Raw genomic sequence first — 20,889 nt, forward strand, 5'->3', positions numbered from 1 at the left:
GGCTTCATGGATTTAATGTTGAATAGTTTTTCATGTTGTCTTTACATTAGAAAACACTTTTTATAATAGGACTGCTGAAAGTCCAGTATTTTATTGTTTGCATTTCAGACGTTCTGTAACATATGAATCTCCCTAATCACAAAGAGAATGAAGAGTAAGGGATGCATTGTCTTGTTGCTTTGTGGCAATGTATTTGTGAAAAATGCAAATTATATTTAAAATATTCTTATTTAATTTTATTACAGTGAAGATTATCTTGCTTTGGACACAGAAGATGCCTTTACCAAATGGGCTTCAGACCCAGCAAATACGGCATGGCTGGAGGGTATGTATCAATGACATTAAAAAGGCATTACTGACTACTACACCATAACCTTCAATTTGTCCCCTGTGTATAAATATAAGAAGTAAAATGTTTCCTCTGAAAACACATTTAACTTTGGATATATTTGGGAAAGATATTGAGGCATGTGTTACCATGAATAATGGGCAGTAGGGAAGCTTATGGCACATAGTGCTGAGATGCAGCAGTGAGGACTGGATGTGAATTCTAATTAAGTGAAGCTAATGTTCTAGTTAGTGAGGTTCCAGAATGAATTATATTTGTTCATGGGATATGATTGTTGCTGGTTAGGCAAATATTTCCTTATTTGCCATCCCTAATTACCCTGGAGAAGCTGCTGGGGAGCTGTCTTCATGAACTGGTGCAGCTTCTGAGGTGTACATGTGTCTCAGTTTTATTAACGATGGAAGTCCAGAATTTTGAGACAGTGACAGTGAAGAAACAGCCATGTATTTCCAGGTCAGTGGTGAGTGGCTTGGAGTGAAACCTGGAAAAAGGTTGTGTTTCCATGTATCTGCTACCCTTGACTTTTCAGATTATAGAGTTTGTGGATTTTAAGGTTCTATTGAAGGACCCTTAGTGAGTTACTGTTGTGCATCTTGTCAATATGCACCTATGGTGAGGGGAATGAACATTGCAAATGATGGATAGGACATCAGTTGTGCGAGTCCTTTGTCCTAGATGATGTCAAGCTTCCCGAATATTATTGGAGTTTTGTGCGTTCAGCAAGTGCAACATATACCATCAAACTCCTAACTTGTACCTTGTCGGTGGTGGATGGGCTATGAGGAGTCCGGAGGCTGGTTATGTGCTGTGTTGTGTCTGTACTGGCTCCCGAAAGAGCTATCCAGCTAGTTTAATTCTCCAGCCCTACCTCCAAAGCCCTCTAAATTCATCACTGTTGATTATATATCCTGCTTTCTGCACCTCCATTTTCCCAGGCAGCACATTCCAAATCCTAACAACTCAGAGTGAAGAAATTTCTCTAAACCTCACTCCTAGATCGCTTACTGATGATGTTGATATTGTAAACCCCAGTTGCTGAGATACCAGAGTCATAGAGCTATACAGCATGGAAACAGGCACACTCATCCACATCAACCAGATATTATTTGCCAGCATTTGGCCCACATCCCTCTAAACCCTTTCTATTCATATACTCATCCCTATGCCTTTTAAATGTTGTAATTGTACCAGCCTCCACCACTTCCCCTGGCAGCTCATTCCATACACACACCTCCCTCTGCATGAAAACGTTGCACCTAGATCCCTTTTAAATCCTTCACCTCTCACCTTAAATGTATGTCCTCTAGTTCTTGACTTCTCCACCATGAGGAAAAGACCCTTGGCTATTCATCCTATCCATGTCCCTCATTTGTAAACCTCTATAGAGTCACCCTTAGCCTCTGACATTCCAGGGAAAATAGCCCCAGCCTATTTAGTCTTTCCCTTTTTAGCTCAAATCCTCCAGCCCTGGCAACATCCTTGAAGGTCTTGTCTAAATCCTCTTAAGTTTCACAACATCTTTTTGATAGCAGGGAGATCAGAATTGAATGCAGTATTCTAAAAGTAGCCTAACCAATGTCCTGTACAGCCACAACATGACCTCCCAACTCACGTACTCAATTCTCTGACCAATAAAGGCAAGCATACGAAATGCCTTCTTCACTATCCTGACTAGCTGTGACTCCACTTTCAAGGAACTATGAACCTGCACTCCAAGGTCTCTTTGTTCACCAACATTCGCCAGGACCTTACCATTAAGTGCATAAGTTCTGCCCTGATTTGCCTTTCCAAAGAGCAGCACCTCACATTTATCTAAATCAAACTCCATCTGCCAATCCTCAGCCCATAGGCCCATCTGATCAAGGTTCCGTTGAACTCTGAAGTAACCTTCTTCACTGTCCACTATACCACCAATTTCTGTGTCATCTGCAAACTTACTAACTATGCCTCCTATGTTCACATCCAAATTGTGCCAGCAGTTGATTTGTGATTTTTAACTTTGTCTACATCCAAATAATTTATATAAATGTGAAGCAAATAAAAAGGAAAATGTTTTAATCCCTGCACCATCAGAGCAGAGAGAAATTTCAAATAAATTTGTATATGTACAAAAGATAAACAGGAAAGGATCACCTGTTCCACGGTTGCCCTCATACATTTGAAAAAAATACCACAAGAAAATAGTTTGTAACTGGATACATATAAAAGTCACCCTTAAAGATCATTAGATATAGGAGCAGAATTGGGCCATTTGGCTGTGTCTGCACTTGTATTTGTTCATAGCTGATACGTTTCTCAAACCCATTCTACTGCTTTGTTCCCACCCAAAACCGTTTATGCAAATCTATAGAATTTACTGCACTGAATCAAGTTATTTGGCTCAACTGATTTATACTAAATTCCATGAGTTGCTCTTAGCGTCTTAGCGTAACTTTATAATCCTTTCTCCCTCTTGTATATTTCTGGACATCTGCTTTATCTTAAACATGTGCACGCTACTTACTTCAACCATTCCCTATGTTACGGTGAGCTCTGCGTTCTTACCACTTTTTGGATAAAACCTTTTCACCGAAACTTCTAACTGCATTGCTCAGTGAAAATGTTAAATAGTTCCTGAAGAGAATATTTTGGCTGACCACATTTGCATCTTTCACACAGCATGAAAACACCTGAAGAATATCATCAAAAAAAGCCCTGGTTTTTGTCTTAACATTTTTTAGGCAATAAAGAACAAATTTAACACACATTTCCTTCCCAAAATCATCACGGCTATAAAATATTGCATGCCCAGAGCCAAAATACAGGAATTACATTTACAACAAAGTTAAACATAAATCTAACAAATCTGTGTTCTGGTTTGATGCAAAGTTGAGTAACTACCTCCATAACTAGGCTATTCCATTGTTCATTGTTAAGGACAACATAACACATTTTAAACTGAACCACAGTCAGATTTATAAAGCAAATGATTTTATGAAAACATCAGCGTTCAGTACTAGTGACACAATGACCTGTTGGACATATTCTAAAAGCACTGGTCTTGCTTTTAGAATATTAGATTAGATTAGATTCCCTACAGTATGGAATCGGGCCCTTCAGCCCAACAAGCCCACACCGACCCTCCGAAGAGTGACCCACACAGACCCATTCCCCTACCCTACATTTACCCCTGACTAACACTAGGGGAAATTTAGCATGGCCAACTCACCTGATCTGCACATCTTTGGATTGTGGGAGGAAACACATGCAGACACTGGGAGAATGTGCAAACTCCACACAGACAGTCACCCAAGGTAGGATTCGTACCTGGGTCCCGAGCTCTGGGAGGCAGTAGTGCTAACCACTGAGCCCCCATGAACTATGTGAAATCTTCCAAATGAATAACATGAGCTGGATCTTCAATAATCGAACAACCAATGCCAGGAGCAATTCCAACTAATGTAAAAAGAATATTCTTCTTTACCCTGTCAAAATTGTTCATAATTTTGAACACCTCAATAAGATCACCTCTTAATCGTCTGCATTCCAAGGAGACTCAGCCCAATTTTTCTATTCTTTCTTTGTATTGAACATTCCTCGATGCTGTTATCATTCTGGTAAATCTCCTTTGAACTCTCTCCAGGACTTTAACATACTTCCTTAAATAAGGTGTCCAAAACTGAACACTGTATTCTCCAAATGTGATCTGACCAATGATTTGTAGAGGTCGTTGTTTTCTTTCCACTATGCCTCTATATATAAACCCAAGGATCCTATAAGCCTTTTTGGAGAGAGAAAGTGAGGTCTGCAGATGCTGGAGATCAAAGTTGAAACTTTATTGCTGGAACAGCACAGCACTGAACACTGTATTCTCCAAATGTGATCTGACCAATGATTTGTAGAGGTCGTTGTTTTCTTTACACTATGCCTCTATATATAAACCCAAGGATCCTATAAGCCTTTTTAACAACTGTTTCAACTTGTCTTGCCACCTTCCGAGAATCGGCTCATGAGCCCAACGTCCCTCTGCTCCTTTAGTCCCCTCGAAGTTGTACATTAAGCCTTTGTTGTCTCTCCCAGTTTCTTCTATCAAATATTCATATTTATTTTAAAACTTATTTTAGATTGACCTCCTCTTTTTTTTTTGGAAGGTCATTACTACTAGCACTTTCTGCCATCATTCAATCATCTTTCATTTTTGTTGTTGTTGTTAAGATCACGCAGCACAGAAAGTTAGCATTTAGCAATCCAATTTGTACTATTCTCTGGCTGTGTATCCTACATGCACATTTTCCAGTTGATATTCATTTGCCTTTTAAAGGTTACGATTGGATCTCCGTCATCCCCCCATTCAGTCTGGGCATGCCAGAGGGTATTAACGTATTGATGTGCAAGACTGCTCTCTCTTTAGTAATATTTTAAATTATTTGAATTATCGTCTGCATTGCAGTAATTGCAACACGTTGCCACAGCCTAGCCCACCTTTCCCAAGTGCTGAATATTTTAAATTTTGCTGTATCAGAAATTTGTATGAGCATTACGATTACCCCTCGTTCAAGCTCACCCTGGTTTAAATTGTGACAGTCAATCCTATTGCCTACATTCTCACCCACATAAGCAACATCTCACATGTTTTCCTATGAATGAGAAATACTCTGGCTGGATTAGGCAATAAGAATAATGGTGAGACCATCTGCCTCTGCTGTTTAAGTGTAAATTGGACTAACTCCCAGTAACTGCAGCCATGCAGTTATTTATAGAAATCAGGAAGTTGCTGTCTGAGTTCCCTTGCTCATCCAGAGGCCCAAGTTAAACAGTATCTCACACTGTTAACATTGAATTGTGTGGAATAACTCTAAACAGCACTATTTATTCAATATATGCTAATGAAAGTCAAATTGAGGACTTTTGTATTCCGGTGTAATTGAATTCTTACCTGAGAGATAGGTTTCAACTGCTGGCAAATAAGCATTCTGGCTCAAAGATGTTTAAAAGTGCTGAAACTCAGTCCTTCAGATTCCAGTTATTCTAGAATTAATTAAAAAAAAATCTTTCCATTTCTTTTATCTCCCTCTGTCTACTTATCTTTCTTTCTCTCTCTCTTTAAGTCCAATCTATCTAAGTAATTTCTGTCATGTCTCACAGGTCAGGATGAAGTGATTTATGATGATGTGCCAATAGAAAATTCTGATGCATCAGCAACAGGTAAATGCTGGTTAATGCACATTTATTTCTGCAATAACCATTTTGTCTTCGGTACAATCCACATTTATGTTATCAAAGAACATTCTCGTCTGAAAAGCATTGTTTGCTGCAGTGACAAAACAAGTCTATTGTAATTAGCACAATGTCAAATAATATACATTTTGAAAACAAAATTAAGCTCTAGTTATTAATGTAATTTGTTAATTATATTGTACAATGTCTGAAATATTGATATGTGCATTTATTCTAAACATAGAAATCATCTTAGATGTGTTCCTACCTTCAGAAATATCAACATCAATTTTTGGATCTTCCAATGTTGTGAAAATGAGTTTTATTTTCAATTATAAATGTCAGTTAAGTAAATACCAGTTATTGGTCCCTTGTCATCAGATCCAGAAGAACTAATTTATGATGATGTGGAACATGGGGATGAAGCTGCAACAAGTTCTTTGGATTATGGTTGGAGCTCCAGTGAGTTTGAGAGCTATGATGAGCAAAGTGATGGCGAGTCTAAGAATGAAAATGGAATTCCCAACTCATTCCTCCAAGGCAAATCTCACAAGAACAAGATACATGTATGTACCACGTGTGCAGACCATGACCATCATTTTAAAGTTTGAATCCACAAAGAAGAAGCAAGCTCTAAATGGAAAAACTGGTTGAAGAATATGTCCATTTTGTTTAGAAGAAAATAGCTTTAGAGAGCGGTTAATATTTCTTATGCTCAGATTGAATGTCCTTCTGTTTTAGTCACTCAATGATTGACTAGGAGTTGTATATCTTGAATTTGTCAAAGGACAAACAGCTTGAGAACAGTTGGAGATGTGGCATTCCCTGGAATCTAAGCTGTTGATCCAGGAACCCTGCAGACAGCAGTGGTGTTTGTAAGGATTGAGGAGGTTTTAAATTTGATAAGTTCACTAATTTCAGATAACAGTATGTCAGTGATAATGTTCCTGTATTTTGAGCCAGAATGCCCAGGTCCTACCTAACTGAGAGGTGGATCATAACACATCTGAACAGATTATTTAAAATCTCTATAATATTGTATCTAATTGTCTCTATTCAACACATAACACCTTCTGTCCCTGAAATAGGTCTGCCATCTCTACCATGAGCAGGTCAAAGTCAGGACCCCCTGAGTCCAAGTTGCTGTTGCAGTAAAGACTTATACATCCGCAGTATAACCTCGTGTTGTGGACAGTGATGGTTGAGGGCCCAATTCTTTCCATCACGTGCTTGACCCCAGAAATCTCTCCCCACTCTTGCCACCTGCATTTGGAGTAGGTTGGAAGGGTTTACAAGTTGATATTCAACCTGGTTTGGCTGCATTACGGATACATCTTTCTTGGTGATAGAGTCTTGGAGTGGAACGTCAACCTGGAGCTCCGGGTTCAGAGGGAGGGGCGCTACTCAATGCATTGCAAGACCTCCTCTCTTTGCAAATGATTGGAAAGGTGTGCATGACTTTATATGATTCACTGTTCCCACCTGCCCTTATAAAGTACTTCTAAAGATCCAATGACAGGCCATACTAAAAGGTGCACAGCAACACTGAAATGTTGCTGGCCATTGAACTCTAAATATCAACAATGCTACTAAGTGCAATGGTATGTCACCTCCCAGAGGGGCTGGCATTTACAGGAAGTTCGATGGATTAAGTGCCAATCAGGCATTTTCCACATTAGAGGCAGGTCTTCCCTGGGATCAAGAATTCTGGGGCTAGATGTCCCACCAATCAGAAAGAGTGACATACACATTAGAGTGAATGATGACGGGAGTGGGCTCAGGGGATGGTGAGGCCATGTTGGAACAGGCAGAGAAGGTGGGCAGCAAGGGAAATGGGCAATAGGAGGCTTCATCCCCAACCCCTTCCACACACACTGTCCCCTGATCTGTCAGTGGATGCATTTGAATGTAGGAGCAATTTCTTTACAGAATGGTTTGTGTGTGGAGTGAACTTCCAGAGGAAGTGGTGAATGTGAGTACAATTACAATGCTTAAAAGACATTTGGAGAAGTACACGAATAAGAAATGTTTGGAGAGATATGGGCCAAGCGCAGGCAGGTGAGACTAGTTTGGGATTATTGTCAGCATGGACTGGTTGCACCCAAGTATGATCTTCAGTATGATCTATGACTCCCCTGGGAATCCACTAGCAAACCGACAGGGTTTATTTTACGGGGTTTCCGCATGACAGTTGTTGCGAGGTGAATATCTGTATCTAAACAGTGGGGCAAGAAAACAATAGTCAGAATCATGGAAACAGACCGTTCGGTCAAACCAGTCCATGTCAACCGTAATCACAAACTAAACTAGTCCCATCTGCCCACACATGTCCCGTATCCATCCAAACATGTTTTATTCATGTATTTAGCTAAATGTCTTTTAAACATTGCAAGTGTATCCACAGTCACCACTTCCTCTGGAAGTTCATTCCACACACAAACCACGGTGTGAAAACATTTGCCCCTCGGGTCTTTTTTAATAGATCTTTCTTTTCTCATCTTAAAATATGGGGTTGATCATTCCACACCTATCAACAAAATGGCCATGAGTAACATAAAATTCTGCAGGCATCAACGTTGTTGAGCTGTTTTGGTATACCTCTGAGCAGTTTGATGAAACTGTTTTGATGTATGTCTAGAGCCAAGTTGCTATGCCAGTTCCCAGAATTGAGGACCATATAGTTAGTAAGGAGAAGCGTAGTTATAAAATACTCTCTGTTGTTTTTACTGCACAGACAGCAGGTAGGCCGTCAAGATCCACTCTATTCTGTTTTCTGCTTATTGTATCGATGGTAGTTTTGGATGGGCACTAAATGAGCTCCTGACTCTGATGCACAAACAGGTAGAATTGAGTTTTTTTCAAAGAAAATCTGCCCCCTGCTGGAAGTGTACAATATACTTTCTGTGAACAGCGCACATTACTGTCAGCTGCTGCTCCAACAGCCTATGCCTGTTTAACAGCAACACAGTTTTTAAAAAAAATTATCTCTTGTATTTTATCTCCTTGAACTTTTACAATGTGGATGTACTTGCCTGATCTGGACCCCCCAACTCAAATTCTGCATCAGTGAAGTAGTCACCTGGCACAAAAACTGTGAGTTGTTGCCAATTTTGTTTCTTCATTTAGACACAGAGGAAACCTGACTTGAGTTGCTATGATTGATTGTTGACTAGCTACTCAATTCGATCAAGCTGCTATTTTCCAGCAGGGATCACCTGCCTTTTTAGCTGATTGAGAGGAATTTTTTCTTTAAAGGCCAGAGATTTCCTCTTTCCACTGAGAAAAATCTCATAAATTTGGTTCTATCCCAACTTTCCCATAGTAATTTCCCCTTTTAAAATATTTTTGCTACATTGCAATATTTTTGAATGACTGGATGTAGAATAGAGACCAGTTAGGCTAGACTGCCTGCGTAATACTACATTTTGTGAAATTATTAGAGTCTAGGTTTCTGAATGAAATATACTTGTGCATTGACTTTGCAAATAAAATAACATAGAGTCATAGAGATGTACAACATGGAAACAGACCCTTTGGTCCAACCCGTCCATGCCGACCAGATATCCCAACCCAATCTAGTCCCACCTGCCAGCACCCGGCCCATATCCCTCCAAACCCTTTCTATTCATATACCAATCCAAATGCCTCTTAAATGTTGCAATTGTACCAGCCTCCACCACATCCTCTGGCAGCTCATTCCATACAAAATCCTCCAACCCTGGCAACATCCTTGTAAATCTTTTCTGAATCCTTTCAAGTTTCACAACATATTTCCGTTGGGAAGGAGACCAGAATTGCACGCAATATTCCAACAGTGGCCTAACCGATGTCCTGTACAGCAGCAACATGACCCCCCAACTCCTGTACTTAATACTCTGACCAATAAAGGAAAGCATACCAAACACCTTCTTCACTATCCTATCTACCTGCGACTCCACTTTCAAGGAGCTATGAACCTGCACTCCAAGGTCTCTTCATTTCACAACCTTAAGTTGTTCTAATGGACTACTCTTGAAGTGTCTGTGGAGATAGAAAGCAGAGTTAACATTTTGAATCCAGTTACCCTCCTTCGGAAACAAAACCAGAAATTGCTGGAAAAGCTTAGGTCAGGCAGCATCAGTGGAGAGAAAGCAGAGTTAATATTTTGAGTCTGGATCCAAAATGTTAACTCTGATTTCTCTCCACAGATGCTGCCAGACTTGCTGAGTTTCTCCAGAAATTTCTGTTTATTATTTCAGATTTCCAGCAAGTGCAGTTCTTCATTTTACTTTGCTTTTACACTTTTTGTTTTGAAGTAGGAACGTTGTAGCCAGTCTGAACACAGCAAGCTTTCACAAATAATGCTGTGGTAATAACCAGATTAATTGTTTTAGTGATGTTGTTGGCTGAGGACACTGCAGAGAAGGACTCTGTTGTGTGGTTTTTAGGCTATGTGAGGAGCTGACATGACTTGTGTATCACTGCCTGGATATTTCAACAGCCAGAAAGCTATGGGGGTTGTACAGTCAGGACCCTGTGGAACCCCAGACACCGTAACCTTGGTGGGAATTGAAGATTCTGTTGGACAATTAACCTGCATCTGGTAAACCTCTGAAATAATCCATTGGAGGCGCTGTTTCTGTTAAGTTAATAATTACCCATGAAAAGTTAGACAGTTCAAAACCAAGTGTAACTCCTGAAAATCTGTTAAGCTGAGTCTCCAATATACCACACACCAGCAACACCAACCCCTTAATTCCTGTGGACTCCCAATGACCAATTTGTTTCCCTCCCCTGTGCATCCGGACCCCCAGCCCAGAAATGATTGCAAACCCCTTTGAATGTTGGTTTGAAACCTAACATCCCTGTCACCCACTAGCCTGAACCCCTGAGAACCAATTGTAGTCTCCACCCTACCAGATTGAATGTCTGGGAGCTACATTCCCCCTCCAATTCTCAACACCATACCTTCCCACCAACCCTGACATTCCCCTTTGCTGCTGCACGGTCCCACCATGACCTACCCTGAGCACTCCATCACTTACTTGGTACTCCACCAGTCTGACACCCTAACTCTTCAATTAACTGGTACCCTGACCCCACGCTTATCCTTGAAAAGCTACTGGATGTGCTGCTGACAGTTTAAATCTCAGAACATAGCACACTGGCTGCTGTAAAAAAAATGGGTGTGCTTTGATTTCCCCCAGCTTATCGTGCACGATGGGGATTACTGTGTTGATTTCAGGTACATTTCACACTTCAGAAGGAGCCCAGATTGGAATTCCCAGCTAGAAGTTTGAAGCTCAGTGCTAACAGGGAAAAAATGGAAGCGAAGTGGCAATCTGACTGTGATTGCCACTTCACAGAATATCTGGGCCCAGGTCTGATCTAATAGATGAAAATTTTGATGAGGCAGCGTGCACTTTGTACTGCATTCAAGTGTCAACCTAGCTTTATTTCGCTGAAGTCTTGGGTGTGGGACGTGACCCCACAACTTGCGGATTCGGAGCCGATGGTGCTACCAAGTGATCCATGTCTGGCAAACAAATAATGCAAAGTATGTTCTTGAATTCCAAAATTTGTTTTTAAAATACCAGGATATGGTTGTCCAAAGATTACTAACATGCATGTGAAGCAGAATAAGTGTGTTTGATTTAGCTTTCACAGGACCTGAGTCGTTTAAAAGAACACTACGAGAAGAAAATGAAAGAATTGGCAAATGCAGTGGGAAGTGTGGAACTTCAACAACTGAAGCAGAAACAAGAAAGGAAGGTATTTTCTGCTTTTGGAGACTAGTGTTAGAATTGAACATGAGTTTATAGTATTGTTACCTTTCAAAAAGAATCAACCAGATTATGTTGTGTTTTTTTTTAAGGAATAAAGTTACACATGTCTTTCAAAACTCAACTGTGCTTTTATCAAAACTGGCAATTGATGGTTTATGAAAGGACCTGTGTTGAGTGTTTTCAGCATTTCATGACTAGTGATAGTTTGAACTTTTGCCCGAATGTCACAATGCTCCCTCTAAGGATGAAATTGGCTCTTCTAGATGGATGGAATTTTACTTCTCTGATATTACTCAGTGGATTCCACAAATTCTTTTTCATTGTGTAGGTAAACACTGGTGCATTATTGTGTTTCTTGCATAATTGGACAGCAGCTGAGAAACATTTCTATCCATTCAGCTCCACATTTATTTTTGTGTCTGTATTTGTCATCTTGAAAAGCAGTCAGTGTTATATATTTGCAAAGGAAACTATCTGGATATAATATTTTTTAACAAGTTCTTTATGAATTATGCATTATTTTTTGTTTAAAGGAATGCATGTAATTAAAATACAATGGAACATTACCAATCAAATTGTTCTGGTTTTCAAACAAAATGGGAAGTACTTGATAGCTTGATGTTGCCAGTTACATAAGAGAGAAAATATGTAATAATTGGGAAGTCATTTGCTGTCTTCCCAATTAAATCAGGACTAAAGAAAAACAAAATAATTGACAATGTTGGAAATTTGAGTCATAGAGCTGTACAGTATGGAAACAGACCTTTTGGTCCAACTCATCCATGCCAACCAGATATCCTAAATTAATCTAGTCCCATTTGCCAGCATTTGGCCCATATCCCTCCAAACACTTCCTATTCATGTACTCATCTAGATGCCTTTTACATGCTGTAATGGTACCAGTATCCACCACTTCTTCTGGCAGCTCATTCCATACAGACACCACCCTCTGGATTAAAAAGTTACTCCTTGGATCCCTTTTAAACCTTTCTCTTCTCACCCTAAGCCTATACCCTCTGATTTTGGACTCCCCTATTCTGAGGAAAACACCTTGGTTATTCGCCCCTATCCATTTCCCTTGTGATTTAAATGAAATTGCTGGAATTGTGCATCAGACTTTTCGGCAACTGTGAAGAATAAGAGGAGAAGTTAAAATTTTGGGTGTAATCCTCCGTGAAAAACAAGAAAGCTGCTGTGTTGGCAATGAAGAATATAAAGGGGTTAAACAGTCCACTCACCCAAGGAGAGATAATGAATTGACTGACCTGCAGTATTAGAAGGCATTAGAAGCATTATCTATTATTTGGGGTTAATTCCTTGCATGGAAATACAAAAGAAATAATTTACAGAGAAACGTGCCCCTTTTTCATGATTTGATTTATTGTTGTCACATGTACCTAGGTACAATGAAAAGTTTTTTTTTAATTTTACGTGCAGTAAAGGCTTATCTCCTCCCCACTCTGTAATGAAGTATTAGCCAAGGAAGGTCCATGGGTAACCACTTAATGGCATCAACTTGTCACCTTCCGTGTTTGCTTAATAAGCCTGGTGAGCAGGAAAGAGCCTCATGACTGAGAGACAATAGTGACCATGTGGTAAATTGAATGAAGTGCAGTTAAATCGCTGCTTTAACCAGGTTTCTTCCTGGTCTGTCCTTACCATCCTACTTTGTTTGCATCCAAAGAATCATAAGCTGCCATTTCTGTCACCTCCAGCAAGATGCACATGTCTCTCCCTACCTTTGGAAGTCTTCAACAGGGATTGTTCCCTCTGGACAGTCTGTTCCTCTCCTCCTCCAGCCCCGATTACCTTCCCACATCGCCACAGTACCTTTCCGTGTATTTGCAGAAGGTTTAACCCCTGCCCATTTACTTCCTCCCTCCTCTCTATCCAAGGCCCCAGACACACCTTCCAGGAGAAGCAGCAGTTTACTCAATTCAGTCTTCTGTATTCCCTGCTCACAATGTGGTCTCCTCTAGGTTGGGTGTTTGCTTTGCAGAACAGCTATATTCTGTCTGTTAAAAAGACCTTGAACTTCCAGATGTCTCCCATATCAACACACCACCCTGTTCCCATTTTTGATGTTGGCCGGCTGCAGTGTTCCAGTGGGCCTCAGCACAAAGAACAACATCCTATTTTCTGTTTGAGGACTCTACAACCTCTAGAACTCAATGTAGAGTTCAATTGTTATTTGTTTAGAGCCAGATTATGACCTCCAATGTTTTTTTTTACCCACCCCATTACCCTGACCTTTTACTGGGTCCTATTAGTGATCAACTTTAGTAAAGGATGTACATTGTTAGTTAGGATTTCCTTAAAATAAAATAAAGAATTGCCAGTGCTGGAGATATGAAACACACACAAACAGAAATTACTAGAGAATCTCAGCAGATCTGGCAGCATCTGTGGAGAGAAAGCAGTGCTAACATTTTGAGTCCAGTGATCCTTCTTCAGGACTGTGTTCTGAACTTTTCCAGTGATAGAGTCATACAGCATGGAAACAGACCCTTTAGTCCAACTGGTCCATGCTGAATATAATCCCAAATTAAACCAGTCCTACCTGTCTGCTCTTGGCCCATATCCCTCCAAACTTTTCCTTTCATGTATCTATCCAAATGTCTTGGAATTGTACCCACATCCAGCGCTTCCTCAGGAAGTTCATTCCACATGCAAACAAATCTCCATGTAAAAAAATGCCTCTTTTTTTTTAAATCTCTCTCCTTTCACCTTACAAATGTGCCCTCTAGTCTTGCAATTTCCCCCATCCTAGGGAAAAGACAAGTACAATTAACCCTATGTATATTATTTTATTAATTCTATCACGTCATTTCTCAACCTCCTAGTGAAAGACGTTCCAGCCTTTCTTTGTAACTCAAACCTTCCATACCTGGCAACATCCTGGTAAACCTTAAAGTTCTTTAAGGTGTTTGCAATTTGGTTAATTTTTCTTTCTAGTAAGGTGAGTCTTTTCTCTCTTGATTTGCAACTTTCAAGGACTAGATTTAAAAGGTTTTGTTTTCTGTCAGCTGTATCTAATACAAAACATTAGATTAGATTCCCTACAGTGTGAAAACAGGCCCTTTGGCCCAACAAGTCCACACCGACCCTCCTAAGAGTAATCCACCTAGACCCATTTCTCTCTGAGTAGTGCACCAAACACTATGGGCAATTTAGCATGGCCAATTCAGACCTGCACATTTAGGATTGTGGGAGGAAACCAGAGCACCCGGACATGGTGAGAATGTGCAAACTCCACACAGACAGTCGCCGGAAGCTGGAATCAAACCTGGGTCCCTGGTGCTGTGGCAACAATGCTAGCCACCGTGCCACCATGCCGCCCCCAATATGATCTTTGCCAATAGAAACCAAAAAAAATTCAAGATTTTTCTTTTGGAGTTGTGCCTTTACTTTAACACTCTGAGCTTGTGTCCAGTTGAGATCCATGCATGCAAGTAGGTGTCACTATGTGTTGGGAAATTTCACATACTGTTGCTTGTGAGGAACTTGAATCACATTGGAAGTTCATTGAGGGGGAGATAGTGAACAAAGCCTTGTATTGTTAATTATATACCTTATGATGGACATCTGTTGGCTACAAAACACAAATACTTTGTTTTTTTTGCACTGGCCTAATAATACCCTGTTGAAGCACATTTCAGAGGTGGGAGTAGGCAGCATAAATTCTACAGTACCAATCATGAAATGTTTGTCAGAGACAGTGAACATCTGTTGTGCGCATTTGCAGTGTTGCTGTAGCTTGTCATTTAATACTTTAAATCAGGTCAATTTTTAATTGGCATGCTGTTTTTCAAATCACTGCATCAGTGTACAGCTGTTTGGGAACAAATTTAAATAAGCGTTAGCATTTGCTGAGATTTTCTGTTCATTTACTTTATTTTGCCAGAAAGTTTTACCTCTTGTGTCGTAATCCAATGTGCCACAATCCAATTCCACTTGCTAGGAATTTGAATGAAAAACTGCATTGCTTATCTGAGATAAAGTCAATAAGACGATTTATGTTCAAGTAAACAAGACCTTGAACTGCCTTCTCTATACTCTTAATGGTGACAGGGACATAGAGTCCTCCATTTATACTTGCAACCAATTTGGTTTTGAGTCGGTCTATTACGTTCTTGTCAACTGTGTAAAGATTTTACCTAAAATCCATAAAGTAAAGTGATTTGTGATGTGGAATTACTAATTAATAATATTGTAGTTCCAATTTTTTAGTATCAAAACAAACTGCATCAGCAGTTCAGTCAACATCTCTCATCCATTTTTATGGAATATTTTCTCTATTGTGTGTTAATTATTAGTTATTAATTCTGCATAGGTGATTCCATGGCAGCACAATTAGTTCATTCAATCTGTCTTTATGCATGAATAGGTGAAGTTGTTTAAACACACAGGATGGGTTTTCTATTATAATTTGATTTTTCCCAGTAACTCATGACTTGAATGCAAATGTCTGTACCAAGTTTTGATATAAAATTAAAAGCACATCTAAGTTTAAAAAAAAAATCCATAGAATCTTGCAGTAAAGGAGGAGGCCATTTGTCGTGATGTATCCATACTGGTTCTTTGAAAGCACTAACCATTGGTCCTACATAATTGCCCCATCCCCCCTATCTCTGCAAGTTTAGCTTTTCGAGTAAAAAAGCTACTTCATTTTCTCTATAATATTCTGCACTATAAAAAGTCCTATTATACCTATTTGCAGAGAGATAAAAAGAATTCTGGTTGATTACTTTTCATCAGCAGCGAGATGAAACGGGTTTTAAATAAACATGAAAGTGGGCAGGCAGAATGAGACAATGAAAGGTAGCAAACATTAAATGACAAAATGGGTGACATTGCAAGGCCACAGGTGGTGATGATGAGATAAAGAGAGAATCAAAAGATGGGTCTAGATTGGAATTGGATTTGAGTAAATTGGAATTGCAAAATCCTCTGAAATTACACAATGATGAGTCTGGAAGGGTTGCAAGTATAACATTGAAAGGTGAAGTACCGTTCCACAAGCTTGCATTGAATTTCATGAGAACGGTGTTAGGTGGTCAAAATGGGAGATATCAAATATTTGATGTGTTTGGCCAAGTGGTCAATGACGTTAAGTGTGATCACCCTGTATTCTAGAGAGACCACATAATCAACAGTGAAGGCAGTTTAGTCAATCAAAAGTACAAGAGAATTTCTGTTTCACCTGGAGTTTGGAGCCTTGGATTTCAAAAAGGGTGGAGGCAAGAGGACAGGCATTGCATCCCATGCACATGCATGGGAAGATGCCAGGGAGTTTGGGGTAAAGTGTGGGGCATGATTAAGGAGTTCATTGGTTCCATCAAAATGTTGAAAGGGGAGATGGAAGGAAGTAGCATTTGTTGATGGTATGGAACTGGAGTTGCTGGAAATATGGAGGGTCATCTCTTGAATATGGCAGCTGGTGAGGGCATGAGAAATTCTGTTGTTGTGATTCTGTTCGCCGAGCTGGAAGTTTTTGTTGCAAACGTTTCGCCCCTTGGCTAGGCGACATCATCAGTGTTTGGGAGCCTCCTGCGAAGCGCTTCTTTGATGTTTCCTCCGGTGTTTATAGTGGTCTGTCCCTACCGCTTACGGTTGTCAGTTTCAGCTGTCGCTGTAGTGGTTGGTATATTGGGTCCAGGTCGATGTGTTTGTTGATGGAGTTTGTGGATGAATACCATGCCTCTAGGAATTCCCTGGCTGTTCTCTGTCTGGCTTGCCCCACGATAGTAGTGTTGTCCCAGTCGAATTAAATGCCTAAAACTAGGGGGCATGCATTCAAGGTGAGAGGGGGAAAGCTCAAAGGAGATAGAATCATAAAATCCTTAACAGTGTGCAAACAGGCCATTTGGCCCAACAAGTCCAATCTGACCCTCCAAAGAGTAACCCACCCAGACCCTATTATTCTACATTTACCTCAGACTAATGCACCTAACTTACACATCCCTGAACACAATGGGCAATTTAGTACGGCTAATTGCCCTAACCTGCACATCTTTGGATTGTAGGAGGAAACCAGAGCACCCAGAGGAAAGTCACGCAGACACGGGGAGAATGTGCAAACTCCAGTCAGACAGTCACCCGAGGCTGGAATCAAACCTGCTCATGTTGGGTATCGGGTCCTTCGTTCTGGTGAGTTGTTGTCTGGAGGGTGGCTTTGGTTTGTGTGCCGTTATGAGTCCTAGGGGTCGCAGTAGTCTGGCTGTCAGTTCCGAGATGCTCCTGATGTATGGTAGTTCCCATTTGCCTACCATTTTGCATTTGAACTCCCCTGCCTTCCAAACAATCATAGGCCCTTCTCTTTGTTCTTCACCTTTTCCCTGTCAATCCACTCCCATTTCCAGCAAAAAAAAGAAAAACCTAATACTATTCAAATTGAGAGGGACTGCAGAATGCTACAGTCCAGAAGGCTTTGGGCATCCTTGACCAAGTATGACTGGCAATTAGTCTTCAGGTCTGCAAATGATTAGGAAAGCAAATGGAATATGATCCTTTTATTGCAAAGGAAATAGAGTATAAAAATCAGGAAGTATGGTTACAACTTTACAGAGCATTGATGTGACCAGACCAACATAATAACATACAGCTTTGGTCTCCTTACTTGAGGCAGGGTATATTTGCACTGAAAGCTTGAAGAGATTGTTTTTATGAACAATGGTTGAATAAGTTGCATCTGTACCCATTGGAGTTCAGAGGAATAAACAGAATCTTATTGAAATGCATTGGATTCTGAGGAGGTTTGACAGCGAAGATGCTGAGAAGATGTTTCTTCATATGGGGAATCTAGAACTTGGGCTTCAAATTAAGGAGTCTCCTATTGAAGATGGAGATGAGAAGAAACTTCTTCTCTACAAGAGTTGTTAGTCATTGAAATTCTCTTTCCCAGAGAGCAGTGGAGAGTGGATCATTGAATATACTCAAAGCTGAGTTAGACAGATTTTTGAATTATAAAGGATACTAGAGTTATGGGGGAGCAAGCAGAAAATTAGAGTCAAGGCCAATCTGATCATTAGCTTAATAAATAACACAGCAGGAAGGGCTGAATGGCCTAATTCTGCTTAAATTTTTTATGTCTAAGTGACCTTATCTTTGACTATCTGTGTGGTGGATACAAATTCCTTAAACTAACTACTGGGAAGACTGAAGCTATTGTCCACTACAAACTATTCCCAGTAACTGACTCCAACCTTCTTCTGACAACTGAGTCTGAACCAAGTTGCTCACAGTGTTATATTTGATGCCAACTTCATCTGCATCATCGCGAAGACTGCCGACTTCGATCACCAAATTGTGACTTGACTCTGTCCCTGCTTGAGTTCATCTGTTGCTAAAGCCCTCATCCATGCCATTGTAAACTAGGGGCTTATAGAGTCAAAGAGATAAACGGCACAGAAACAAACCCTTCGGTCCAACTCGTCCGTGCCAACCAGATATCCTCAGTAAACCCAGTCCCATTTGCCAGAATTTGATCCATATTCCTCTTAAACCCTTCTTATTCATGTACCTATCCAGATGCCTTTTAAATGTTGTAATTGTACCAGCCTCCACCACTTTCTCTGGCAGTTCATTCCATTCACGCACCACCCTCGGCATGAAAATGTTACCCCTTAGGACCCTTTTAAAATGCTCTCCTTTCATCCTAAACCTATGCCCTCGAGTTTTGGACTCCCTCACCCAGGGAAAAGACTTGTCCATTTATCCTATCCATGCCCCTCATGACCTTATCAACCTCTATAAGGTCACCCCTCAGCCTCCGACGCTTAAGGGAAAATAGCTGCAGCCTATTGAGTCTCCCCCTATAGCTCAAACCCTCCAGCTCTGGCAACATTCTTTCGGAACCCTTTCAAGTTTCACAACATCCTTCCTGTAGCAGGAAGACCAAAATTGCATACAATATTCCAAAAGTGGCCTAACCAATATCCTGTACAGCCATAACATGACTTCCCAACTCCTATACTCAATGCACTGACCAACAAAGGCAAGCATACCAAATGCTTTCTTTGCTATCCTATCTACCTGTATCACCACTTTCAAGGAACTATGAAGCTGCACTCCAAGGTCTCTTTGTTCAGCAACACTCCACCTGCCACACCTCAGCCCATTGGCCTATCTGATCAAGACTCCATTATACTCTGAGGTAACCTTCTTCGCTGCCCACTACACCTCCAATTTTGGTGTCATCTGCAAACTAATCATGCCTCCTATGTTCACTTCCAAATCATTTTATCTATTTTAGTGCCTAGCATCTCACTTTGAACCCTCCATAAACTTAAAATTGTTCAAAATCTCTGTGCCCATAGCTGAATTTACATCAAAGACCTTTCACATGTTGCCTTGATCTGGCTCCTTATTGAGCAATGTCACAATTTAAAAATCCTCGTCTTTTTTTTCAAATTCCCACATGGCTGTGATCCAACCTATCCCTGATATTTTCTCTAGGCCAACAACCCTCTGAGACAGCTATGTCTTTCCAGTTTTGGCCTCTGGTACTTCCCCAGTTTTAATCACTGCATCATTGGAGGCCATACCTTCAGGTTCTGTAACACTAATCTCTGAAATTCCCTCCCTAAATCTTTCTGCTTCCATTCTCTTTTTTTTTTTAGATGTGTCTTAAAATTTACCTCTTTAATCAAGCCTAATACCGCCTTATCCAATTTTGTATTTAAATTTGGTTTGATAATGCACCTCTGAAATGCCTTGAAACATTTTAGTGCATTTGAAGACACACAAGCAGTTGTTGAAATTCACTATAATCATAGAAGATTAAAGGCTTGTTCTTCAATGGGCATTCAGGAGGGAAATTAAGCTGAGTGTAGCCCCGTTACTGCAAGCTTGACAAGACAAATTAATTCTGTGCTCAACCAGACAGTTGAACAAGAGTACTTCCTGACTCCTACAGTATAAGTTACATATCAGGAGATTTCAGTGAGCCATCAGGAATTTGATGATGTGGATTTTTCTGAATGAAATGTTTTCTCGTACTTCAAAGAACATTAAATATTCTGTTAACTTCCAGATGCAACAATTAATGAAAGCTGCAAAAGAAGGTACAAAAGATGGATTAGAAAAAACCAAAGCTGCTGTTCTTAAAAGGGGTCGTTCATTTATTAGACACCGATATCAAGGTGAGTGGGAAAAGTCCAAATATCGCTCAGCACCAGTAAGTGAGTAACTTTAGCAAGCTCTGCAAAGAAGCCATGTGCACGGTTGAAAACCTTTGGACCAAGCTAAAATATATTTTTAAAAAAAACATAGATTGCTATATGCATACTGAATGTTTTCAATTTTGTCATACAATGCCGCGTCCATGCTCTCTAGACACTCGCCCATTTAAAAGTACAAGTCTCTGATTAACAATGAGGACTTTAACCCTGAGTTATTCTCAACCTCCACTGAGTTTATTGTTGCGCCCTGGCTGAAAACCCAGACTGAGTTGAACCTGTGACCTTTCTGTCCTGTATGAGTCAGCCTCACTGTCTGCTCTTCATTTACTTATTCAAGTAGGCAATCAGTAGGCAATCCCTGAGTGGTCCAAGAAGCTAAGCACACTCTACAGAGAGT

The 20,889-nt window shown here is 40.3% G+C and overlaps 1 protein-coding gene across 6 annotated transcripts in view; it reads left to right on the forward strand.

The window, feature by feature from the left end:
• The window catches only part of arhgef10 (Rho guanine nucleotide exchange factor (GEF) 10), a 281,643-nt gene that overhangs the window by 89,150 nt on the left and 171,604 nt on the right, over positions 1-20,889 (forward strand). For all 6 annotated transcript variants that reach the window (XM_043679127.1, XM_043679118.1, XM_043679163.1 and 3 more), the window contains 5 exons: positions 246-325; positions 5,474-5,533; positions 5,927-6,111; positions 11,183-11,296; positions 20,345-20,453. In XM_043679127.1, the coding sequence (XP_043535062.1) occupies positions 246-325; positions 5,474-5,533; positions 5,927-6,111; positions 11,183-11,296; positions 20,345-20,453 (548 nt within the window). The remainder of the gene's footprint in view (positions 1-245; positions 326-5,473; positions 5,534-5,926; positions 6,112-11,182; positions 11,297-20,344; positions 20,454-20,889) is intronic.

Source organism: Chiloscyllium plagiosum, chromosome 3 (genome assembly GCF_004010195.1).
Source record: "Chiloscyllium plagiosum isolate BGI_BamShark_2017 chromosome 3, ASM401019v2, whole genome shotgun sequence".
Taxonomy (NCBI): Eukaryota; Metazoa; Chordata; class Chondrichthyes; order Orectolobiformes; family Hemiscylliidae; genus Chiloscyllium; species Chiloscyllium plagiosum.